At 39.6% G+C, this 11,604-nt stretch overlaps 1 protein-coding gene across 1 annotated transcript; it reads left to right on the top strand.

Annotated features, from left to right (window-relative positions):
* Positions 1-2,205: 2,205 nt before the first annotated feature.
* Positions 2,206-11,497, top strand: dek (DEK proto-oncogene). The gene is made up of 12 exons (XM_084356772.1): positions 2,206-2,293; positions 3,605-3,766; positions 4,010-4,108; positions 4,212-4,321; positions 4,634-4,728; positions 6,227-6,356; positions 7,104-7,442; positions 7,833-7,994; positions 8,316-8,400; positions 8,942-9,084; positions 9,285-9,353; positions 10,976-11,497. Exons 2-12 carry the CDS (start codon positions 3,643-3,645, stop codon positions 10,985-10,987), a joined length of 1,368 nt encoding a protein of 455 aa, XP_084212898.1. The 5' UTR covers positions 2,206-2,293; positions 3,605-3,642; the 3' UTR covers positions 10,988-11,497.
* The last annotated feature ends 107 nt before the right edge of the window (positions 11,498-11,604 follow it).

Genomic DNA, 11,604 nt, shown 5'->3' with positions numbered 1-11,604 from the left:
CGAAGAAGTAACAGGCTTTCACAGCGATGCCGCGAAGAAACTGACACTTTTTACAAGGAAAGAAACATCTTCATGTATTGTACTCAGTGCCGAATTCACAAGGAGGTATCAATGAGTTAAAATGTGTCATAGCCGGTTCACAAAGTTGATTGAGTTTCTCCTCGTGATGCAGCAACTCTTAAAATCAGTCAATTTGTAAGGGAGTCTGGGATATTGCCGTGACCTTCCTTATCCGCACCATCATAAAAACACAAACACAACAGGCTCAGGTTCAGACACTGAATACTCCCAGTGAAATTCATTCATGTGTTACTCGTTATGTCTGAGAGCTGAACGAGTTACACTGGACACACACACACACACACACACACACACACACACACACACACATTAGCAGATTAATCAATAGTAAGACTAATCGTTATTTGTAACACTCACCTGTCTTCCTGTCTTCCCCCCTCTGATCTGCTCAACATGGAGTCTGACAACAAACCAGCTCAGTATCTGGGTGTGACTCCCCCTCTGTCCTGTCACCTGCTAATACTAGAACATCTGTTGCCCACAGTCCTCAGGTCCAAATCATCTGTTCAGTGTGTGTTTCTGAGGTTTTTGGGTCATTTTATTAATAAAGACCAGAGTGTGTCCGTGCTGCTGCCACTACTACTCATTATGTTCATCGGTCATTAACCTGTATGTTATTTTATCAATCAATCATTTAATTATTTGATGAATAAAAAGCAGAAAAATAAATAAAAATATGCCCAGTATAATTTCCTAAAGCCCCAGCTGACTTACTCCTTCAGCTTTATTGTCCAATGAGCATTAAAAGGCACTGTGTAGTTTAGTTTACAATAATAGTACAAACAAAAATACAAACTCAGAAATATGTATTTTTTCCATTAGTGAAAAATTGCATGATGAGTTTTCTGATTTGCTCTCTGTGGCATTAATCCCACTTCATACAGGACTGCAGGTGCTCAGCTCCTTCACTGAAGTAGACCCAGCCTGCTGACCACTGAGGGCGTCTGAGCAGCGCTGCACATCTCCAGCAGCAATTACAGCAGCATCCAGACGTCAGCCTGTCATCCAGATGTTCCTGCTGCACATCACTGCTGCCCCACATCTCGTTATTCATGTACGTCAGAATAATGATCCCTCAGCCGGTCAGGTCAGTTCAGCTGGGACATTGTTAGTCTGTCTGATAATCAGAGGTGTGCAGGAGACACAGTCTGTAATCCTCATCTTATCAAAAATGATTGAAATATCAATGTGGAAGCTTATATATAACTTTAAGATGAGTAAATTAACTGTTGTGTTGTTGCACTGCTGCCATAGTTTTACAATCTGAACACTAACAAGCAAAAGTTGTCCGGTTGTGCCAAAGTCAGTTTAAAACAGAAACTTTGTGACCCAGTTACATGATCCACACTACCTCCAAACATGTTGCACTCAGAATGATCCCGTCTCTGAGTGTCCTGCTGATGGACACCAATGATACATGAAGCTTCAGCTCACAGCTAAACTTTCTCTGGTGATACATGACAATAAAGTTTGGTGTGTGTAAACAACTTTGCAGCATTTCCTCAATATTATTTTTGTGTAACTTGTGATTTAATTATATGACATTGTAAACATTTATCATGGAGAGCTGTTGAGTGTTTCAGTCCATTTATTACTTTTAATACTTTTACTACTCTCCATTTTCTAATGCAAGATAGTTTTAATTCTGCCCACCTGCACACACCAAGAGCTCCTGTGTATCTTTCCAGATGGCAAACACAATGTGTGACTGCACACAGTTTGATCTACCAATACATTTGTGTAGTCCTCTGCCCCTCTAAGGTTAATGTAAAGCTTAAAGTTATTGTCTCCCATAGAAGAAACAATAAAAACACATCAAATAAAAGCATGTGTGCAAACATTAGTCTGATTAAATAAGCAAACTAGTAACATGAGTTCACTCTGGTAAAATTCTTCTTCTTCTTCTTCTTCTTCTTCCTATTATTATTATTATTATTATTATTATTATTATTATTATTATTATTATCAGACTCCAAATAGTGCAACCCATTTTCGCCTGAACGCCATGTCGACAGTGCAACACCAGGGGGCGGTAATGCAGCCTTAACGGGCTCGAGCCACCATTAACAACACGAAGAAGGACAACGTCATCAGTCCCTCGTCCAATCAGTGGAGCGGCCGCCGCAGTAATCCCCGCCCCCCTGAGAAACCGCCATCATGAAATTAAAAACAAGAAAGTGACAGATGAGACGCAGCTCTGCTTCATAACAAGGTAAAACTTTTAGCGCCCAGTCCGCTAACGTCACGGAGTGATCGTTTGGATATGTGCCGACATTCAGCTCGAGTTAGTTGCATCGCTTCATGAAGTTGTAAATGGTTCACACCGTTATTTCTCTCTAATTACCGCGCTGTGAGTGAACGTCACTAACATTATGGTAGCTAACGTCAGTGTTAGCAAGCAGTGGCTAGCTGTGTGTTAGCAAACATTTACGCCTGGTTTGCTTTTTAAACTCCGCTGGGAAAAAAGTTAACAACGGATAAGTAACGGACAAACAGCGAGTGGTGGCACAGACGGGCCTGTGGAAGTTGTAGTTAGTCCCTGAGCATCATAGCGGGGCTAACTGAACGCGCAGCAGCTAACAATGTTCGGCGTAATGCAAAGTTACAGCGCGCCAATCCGCACGGACGTTTATTGTGAAGGACTGGAGACACTGAACAGCATGGAGGACAGGTGGAGTACGGGACATAGTAAGCCGACGGTCTCCTGAGAAGCTGACTCAGGTCTGCGACTCGCGTTTCATCTACAGACATAAGTTGTAATTGAATTTAAGAGTAGATTCTGCTCAATAGAAGTCCATTGACCGTAGTGAACATCTGCTATTAGTGTGAACTAACGGTAATTCTATCCAAGCCACCAGACACCGTTCATAATTCTCTCAAGTTTATGGTAAAACGCTCCTACTTGGAAAAACACGTATTCACAATGCCTAATTATTAGTCAGAACTGATTATTAAGAGACACATCAGCGTTCGGCATACGTCTAATACACCAAACTACGTAAAATAAAGAACATATTTAACATCTGTTGATGCTGGCTCCAGGGAAATATGCTTTAAGTGGACGTTGAGTGGAATTTTGTCAAGCAACGCTAATCAGGTTTTGATTGATTGATTGATTTCTGAACGGAACTTTTACTTGATGCTCTCACTCAAGATGTGCATCCAACCAGTCCCACGGGTTAAAACAATACAGGTCCTTAAATAAAAGTGAAAAACTCCAGCATCTTGCTAACTGTGGCATTGTGTGAGGAGAAATGTGTTCAGTTATTCAGCAAATTTAATACAGATGCTTAAATGTAAAGAGTAGAAACTTCTATTCACAGAAATGATTTATTTCTGCACGTGAGTGAGATCAGTGTTATCAGTGTTTCTTAATTCATAACTGGATACAAGGCTCTGTAAACGCTCTTGCTGTAGCTTTTGAATTATTTTGTGTATTTATGATTGTGCGTGTGAAACACATTCATTACCAGACCAGCATCAGGGGGGGACTACAGTGATATAAACATCTTTCTCCTGTTAGGATAAACTGATACCTGGACGGACAGAGGCTGCACAGATATGAGTGAGGTGGCGGAGGAAGCGATGGACAGCTCTGCCGTGTCAGAGGAAGAAGTGGAGGACCAGCAGGAGACGTCACAGGAAGACCAGTCGAGTCCGAACAAGAGCAACTCCAAAATATCTGGTAAAGGAAAGAGGATGGTTTACTCCCTCTGTTCAGTCTTCCAGTCAGCAACTAAAATCACACCTGATGCTGAAGAAATCTGTCTCTGGTGGTGAGACATGTAACACCACTCTGACACATTTAATTAATTACCCATGTGTTTAATTACACATCCGAGGACAGGATGTTTTACTGTTCAGCCACTCCTCAGTCGTGGTATAAGAGCAGCCAGTAATGTTGGTTTATTTTTCCCTGTCATCGCAGCTGCAGGTGATATCATTGAGGGCAAGCGGGCAAAGAAGAGCGTTGAGAGGCTCGATTTCCAGGCGCCGAAGCAAATGGAGAAGCTCAAGATTGGAGATGGTAAATATTTGACTTTGACAGACACAGTTTTGGTTGTTGTTTGTTTGAGCAATGGCTGGATAGATTAGCTAACAGGCACTTGTTTAATTTTCTATATTTTCAGGTAGCGGAGATAAATTGGGTGACATTCCTCGCACCGGCCACCAGATCACCAAGATGAAGCCGGCTGACCTGAAACCTCTGCACGCCATCCTGTTCGACAGACCAGGAAAGGTACCAACATCTGGATGACTTAAAATGAGCCAACATAGAGACAGAGACTGAAGGTTCAGTCAGTGGGAGGGAAGTTTAATGATTGACTTAATACATTTTCTTTTTTATTACATCACTTATTACTGAGATTTACTGAGATTACTGAACATGAGCAGACGGCGTCAGAGAGGAGAGATCGTTCCTTTCAAAACTTGACAGGTTGTTTCTCTCTTGAACTCTGTGCTGTGAACAAAACTACTAAATACAAAAAAATAAACATTTGCAGTGAAGAATAACTATTTATGTCAAATTATTGTTTGTTTGTTTTATCAGATGGCAACAATAAAGAAGAACCTGCGTCTGTTTAACGGCTTTGCTTTTGATGCGGACAGCGAGCAGTACACGAAAAAACGAGAAAAACTCCTCAAGTAAGTTTACGGCCGACACACTGTCTATTCAATCATCACGTGGACTCAGGGAGAAGGAAGTGGAGAATGTTTAACTTTTCTTCTTTAATCAAGAAAAAAAGATAAAAATAGAAGTGGCGTCCCATTTTAAGATGATTTTGTCAGATGAATTAAAGATGTTTTAGGATTCAAACTGCTTTTTACTAGACTTACTGGACTTCATCATGCTACAGATTCCTCTTTCTTTTCATCTGCATCAATTAATGTGAGATGTAAGTGGATTTGCACTTAACTGAATGTGCTGGAACTCATGTGATATTGTTTATTCTGTGTGAATATCCACTGTTCTGTGTGATAATGTGTTGTGGTTGAACTGAGCACAAGGTCTGTGGGACAGGATCCTTATTTACAAAGTTGAGTAACCGTATAAAATGGCATTAAAGATACAAAATATTAAGAGATACAAAAAATAAAACCGAGTATATAAATACAGTTCGTATCATAGAAGATGCCACATACAAAAAACAAGCACAACAGAGTCTAAATGGTTGATAATCATGGATTTAAATTCTCCAAATGGTATAAATTTTTCATTTCAAGCAAAAAAAAAACAAAACAAAAAACAGCAAGTATTCAGTAGTCATTGTGAACTGTTTGATTATTCTAAGATCTGCTGTTTGTATGTGCTGTAGCATATAGCGGCACCAACATATAGCGTCACTAGCATATACCTGCCTCATGTTGAAAAGACCGTGCTGCATGTTTTAAGTTTTTTTTTTTTTTTTTTTTCCTTCCCCCAGACAAGACCGCAGTCACATGAACTATTTGACGTATCCTAATTAATTGGATTTTCAAAAATCATGACCAGGGATGCAGAATATATATCGAACAGACAAATTATCGTCCCGATAATGGAAAATTGACATTATCGGTTATCGGCAGATAATGAAACTATAGCAAAGTCATATAGCTTTTGCTGGCTTAACAAGTGCAGCATCTACGCACAGCAGGTGGTGGTATGCACCTTTAAAATTGTTTTGTGAGCAGCCAATAAAAACAGAAGAACAACAAACACGCTGATGTCGCGCTCATAACGTCAAACTGCTGCAGCTGTGTAAAGCCACGCAACGTAGACGAGCATCACTAGTAATAAAGCTTAGAGCAGAATGATCAAAAGCAGAGTGGAGGCAGATACATGCATATAAACCACATCACTGTAATCCATAAGAGAGAGAGACATCTTTTACATCCTGTTTACTACAAACCTTTGGAAAGTTAGCTCGACTTCTATAAAGAAAACAAAACGATCATTGTCGTCATTTGGAGAGAAGACTGTACGATATCTGAATGTTTATCTGAGGTATTTATATTCTGCAACTCTCTCAATGTTTGTTCATTGTACGGTGGACATAAAGTTTTTGCCATCTACATCTCCAGTTTTATAGATCGGTCCAAAAAGATGGCAGCACTATGTTTTTAATACAATAAGCACTGTCCTTTGTTCTGTGTTTGAATGTAGGAATTCAAATTTCACCAACACCAAACTGAAGGTCGTCTGTGGTGTTTTGGACCTGGAGAAGAAAGGAACCCACACAGATCTGGTCGACAGGATCCTGACTTTCCTCGTCGCACCGAAGAACAGCGGGAAGGTGAGCAGTGAGCTCGCCTCAGTGGCTCTAATTCATCATGTGATCGCCAGTTATGTTATATTCTTAATCAAGAACAGTTTGTAGTTTGATATACTTTTGTCGCTCTGACCCCACAGAAGCAGTTGAGTTAAAAAAAATTAAATTTGGGGGTTCATGCCCCATGTTTATTGAACTTTTGGCTCCTTCACTTTTGCTCCTTCTGTCTATAAAAGTCTAAAATACTCTTGAGTTGGTTCAGGGTTGATCGTAGATGACTGCGGTACAGAGACAGAGCTGAGGACACTCCCTGTGAGTTATTCTACAAAATGTCATGAATGAACGATATGTTGAGGTCATTCAAAATATGTTGTGGCGTTGTTCCTTCGGAAAAATAAAGGATGAATAAAATGCTAAAATGTGTCGCCAAATATACTTGTGGCGGACCATCCAAGTAAAATGTATGTGTGGGAAACACTGGTATGAGTGAGTCGCCTGATAAATGCTTAAAAGGTTTAACATAATGATTTTAGCATGACTGGTTTGTCCTTTTTAAAGAAAAACATTGACAATTTCTCCAATATACAGTGAATTATTAGACTTTGAAATTTATTTGAAATGAAAATATAAATCAACCACAAACTTTTACTCCGTTCTTTGCTCTAGGTACGTTTTGAAGAAAGAAATTCAGACCTTTGAGGTTTCCTCTCGATCAGGAAGCAGCTCATCATTTCATGTGTAAACTGAAAGTGCTGTTTTTTTCTTTGGCAGCGTTTGCCCGTGAAGAAAAAGAGGAAATCAAAGAAGAAACTGTCGGGCGACGACTCGAATGCCAAGACCAAGAAGAAGAGCAAACCCAAACCCAGGAGCTCGTCGTCCAGTCCCAAGAAGTCCAAAACAGGAAGCAAATCCAAAGCCATCGTCATGGACTCCAGCAGCGACGAGGATGACGATGAGGAAGATGAAAAGGCAGGCGCTTCAGCTGAGGCTGAGGGATCAGATACAGAAGACAGACCATCAGAGAAGGAGGAGGACCAGTCGGACAAGTCGGAGGAGTCTGCAGACGAAGAGGAGGAGGAGGAGGAGGAGAAGGAGGAGGAAGATGATGAGGTGAGGTTGTCCAGCGATAAGTCGATAAACTGATCAGTCGATCAACAGAAATTAATCAGAAACTATTAACTATGAATTGATTCATCAATCAAGTTATTCTTGAACAAAAATGTCAAATATGAGTTACTTTATTTTATTTATTTCATCTTGAGCTCACAGAAAATCTTCTTCTGACATTTTAGAAATCAAGAAATTAATGGAGAAAATAATCAAACAGTTGTTAGTTGCATGTAAAATACAGATGTTACTGTCTAGTTGAAGGGACCCTGTGGAGTTTTATTGCAAAAACAAAAGTTATGTTTAGAAAACTGTATTTAATCCAGCATTGCTTACGTCCATATTTCCCAGCAGGCAGTCGTCAGGTTTTAATCCACAAACATTTTGTGTCAGTCTCCCAAGTCAAAGTCAGGCAGAGGGAAGTCGGCCTCCAAGAAATCGGCACCAGTGAAAAGACAGAGGACACCAGCGAAGAAGACGGGTCCTCCTAAAAAGAGATCGAAGAAGGAAGTTTCAGATGAGTCAGAATCTGACGCCGACAGTGATGATGAGAAGGTACAAATCACGTCTTGTACGATAAATAACATTTTTAATGGTGTGGCATTAAATGGAAGCAGCCTCAGAGACGAGCAGTGTGAACTGTGCGTTTGTATTGAATCTAAATCCATTTAACTCTCATTTATTTTGATTCTGATTGTCTTTTTTTAACTTGCTCCTGGGTGGTTGTGTAATGTCCAGTCCTGTTCACACATGAGCTTTATCCTTATTTACATGCTCGTTTTCCTGCAGGTTCTTCCTCTCTCTTATTTTTAAGCTTGGTAAAGTTACAGCCTCGTGTGTTGTTGAGCTGATGTTTGTCTGTTTGTTGATTTACAGCCCAAAAAAAAGAAATCAGCCAAACCTGCCGCCAAAACCAAGAAGGCTGACAGTAGCAGCAACAGCAAAAACAACACAAACACAGGTGAGTTCATGCTGATCAGCACAGAATGGACGATTATAGATACTGAGAATATTATAGAAACCTCGTTGATAACTGTTTAGCTTAGTGAAGAATTTTAACTCAGAAAATGAAAGTTCAGAACATTTCTGACTAATCATGAAACCGAGTGAAAAGCTTTGAATGGGAAATACTTCTATCAGTATTTTAGTTCCTTAAAGTTGATTATTGTCTCTCATTTACACACAAGAGGCAAAATCTGTCTGAAGGTGTAGTTTCATTTTACATTGTTTATGTATATTTTTATATTTTAACATAACTTTTATCCCAAAACATTGGCCATTTCACTGCTGTACAGTTTGTGTGGAACAAGCTGCATTTAAAATGTGCTTCATCTCCTCGTTTCACTATAAGTTGTGTTTGATGTAGAGGAACAACAGCTGTGGTGAAGGAATCTCTGAATTGGCTGTAAATGTGTTCTTGTTCTTCTTCAGACGTTTGACTCGTGAAGCCGTTTCACTGCAGCATCATTCACTTCTCTGTGTTCTTCTGTTTGTACCTGCAGCAGAGGACAGTTCGGACGACGACGAGCCGCTCATCAAGATGGTGAAGAAGGCGCCAACTGACGAGCAGCTGAAGGAGACGGTGAAGAGTCTGCTGAAGGAGGCCAACCTGGAGGAGATGACCATGAAACAGATCTGTCAGAGGGTAACGAGCCTCCTCCTGTTGACACCTGCAGGACTGACACTCACACTAAACAGTGGAGATGTTAATGCCTTGATTTCAATGAAATCCACATTGTATATCATTCTGCGAGTGCAGTGGTCGCATTATATTGTGTTGTATGCCCTAAAATTAATAACTTGGTAAAGAATATATTTGTTTTCTTGTGTCCTGCTTGTTTTTAGGTGTTTGACACTTACCCAGACCACGACCTGACCGGCAAGAAGGACTACATCAAACAGACCGTCAAATCTGTGAGTGTCAGAAAACTTATGAGAAAACAGCTTCCCTCTCTGAGAGTGAGAGCCAGACAGGGTCAGCAATTTACTGTTGGTGATTGTATGATGTCATTTAGACCAAAAAACTTCTATTTGTCACTTTCCACGATGCATCGCGGGCCAGGATCTCAATCACAGCACATTATAACAGCATCCATATGATTAGAAACAGTTTGCTGAGACATTGTTAGATTTCAAGTGTTAAAACCAGGTGGACACATGCTAAAACATTATGGTCTGCATCATCACACCTCTTTTGGTTCGAGTTTCCAGTTTCTCTCCGTATCTGCTGCTTTTCTCTTGTTACGTCAAAATAAACAGTACAAACAATACAACAGTTACAGTCAAGTATACACATTGACCTCACATCATCACCAACTATAAAGAACATACAAATATTTGTACTCTTTGGGAAATTATTAATTATTAATTGCTTTCAGTAGCAGCAAAGAAAATGATGGTTAGTTGCTGCCTCCTCTCCCTGCACGACCCTTGACCCTGAAAATAGTCACAAAAAATCAAATTGTCGGCCAATCTTTGATACTGTGATTTCACTGGACATTTAAAACACAAATAATTATGGGATACTCAAATAAAAGCATACTGAAATAAAAACATACTGAAATCTGCAGCCAACACTGTGACTTGAGAAAAACATGCACATCCTGCTGTTCCCCAGCAGAGGTCACCTCATTCCCCTGTTGCACACAAAGGGAGTAACACACAAAGGGAACAGGAAAGAGGAAAATCTGAATAAAGGAGATCTCTACAGAGACGCTTGTTTTCTGTGAACATATTCAGCCATGTTCTTGTTCACAGTAGAGCATGTGTATCCTAACAAAGACCAACGAGCTGTCAACACCAAGAACGAGAACTACAACAATAACTATAAATAGACAGTTTTAAAACATCTTTCTGACTCAAGTGGATGGCAGAGTCCACACCACAACTATAACAACAGCCGTAGTGAGGAACGATATCGTTCAGAGTAATTAGATGAATGACAGAAGCACTGACAGACAATCAAAATACACTCAGAATCATGTTTTCCTATAAAATAATGTTGCAGGAGTGAATATGATGTTGGTTTCTAACTGTAGCCGACCTCTTGTATGTCGGCTAACTGAAGACATTCAGGAAACACTTTTCAGATGGTTTACTCTAAGAGCTCAGTCTTAGATATTTATACAATAATCATCACATCTGTCTTCAAAAGAAAAAGCAACTCTTCATCTTTGAAGATTTTCAGAGAGCCATATTCTTCTTGAAGAGACATCTGAAGGTGACCCGTTGGGCTCTGGGAACCTGTGATGTGGATCGTAATGGATCAAATGATAAATTGAGAGAATAATCAGTAAACTGATATAAATATATAGAATGAAATAATCAGTATTTTCACCTGTTTTATCTCTTAAAGGGGCAGAAGTTTTGTTCCAGTGGAGAAGATTTTATCCATATTACCAGTCCTGATGCTGACTGTGTTGAAAGTGTTGTGCGTCGTGTAGCTCCTGTCGTTATTAATATTAATTTGTTTGTCGGCGCTGTTTTCTCTGTTGGTTTGTTCGTTACTTCATGCTTCTCTGAATGTTTCCTCGCAGCTCATCACATGAAGATCTGAAGAAGAATGAAGCTGCAGAACGTCACAGGAGGAAACTTCAGTAGAAATGACTGAAAAGCTCCTTTTTCATTAGTTTCATATCAGTTTGTTTTCATACAAAACAGTTTTATACATTATTATGTTTTTTATGAATGTGTGACCCGTGTATAGATTTCAGATCAGTGTTAATCAGCAACTCTTTTTTTAATGTTCTCTGGTAAAGTTGAGATTAACGAGAAAAAAGACATTTCTGTTTTCGGCCGTGTGAAGTTTGTCAGTCGACTTTTAGTCATCGTGTTTAAAAAGCAAAAATAAGTCAGAATTTTCATCATTAACGCCAAAACTGATCTTTGCTTGTGACTCGCATCAAATTCAGACTCATGTTGTAATTAGATGAAGCCATTTTTGATTAACACACTTTGACTCGTCTTTCTGGATTTCTGTTTGTCTGTTTTGCTCCGTCAAACGTTAATGTACATTAATAATTTACTTACTTATTAAAATTGTACCTTTTTGAACAAAATTGTCTTCATGCGTTTGAAATATTTACTCATTTCAAGAAAGTTGAGATTCTCAACTCACGATCAAACGTCCTTAAATATTATATTCATGTTTTCTGTGTGACCTGCG

Source organism: Pagrus pagrus (assembly GCF_965226575.1).
Source record: "Pagrus pagrus genome assembly, chromosome: 7".
NCBI lineage: Eukaryota > Metazoa > Chordata > Actinopteri > Spariformes > Sparidae > Pagrus > Pagrus pagrus.
The sequence above is the reverse complement of the archived record's forward strand: the minus strand, read 5'-3'. Positions and strand labels throughout refer to the sequence as shown.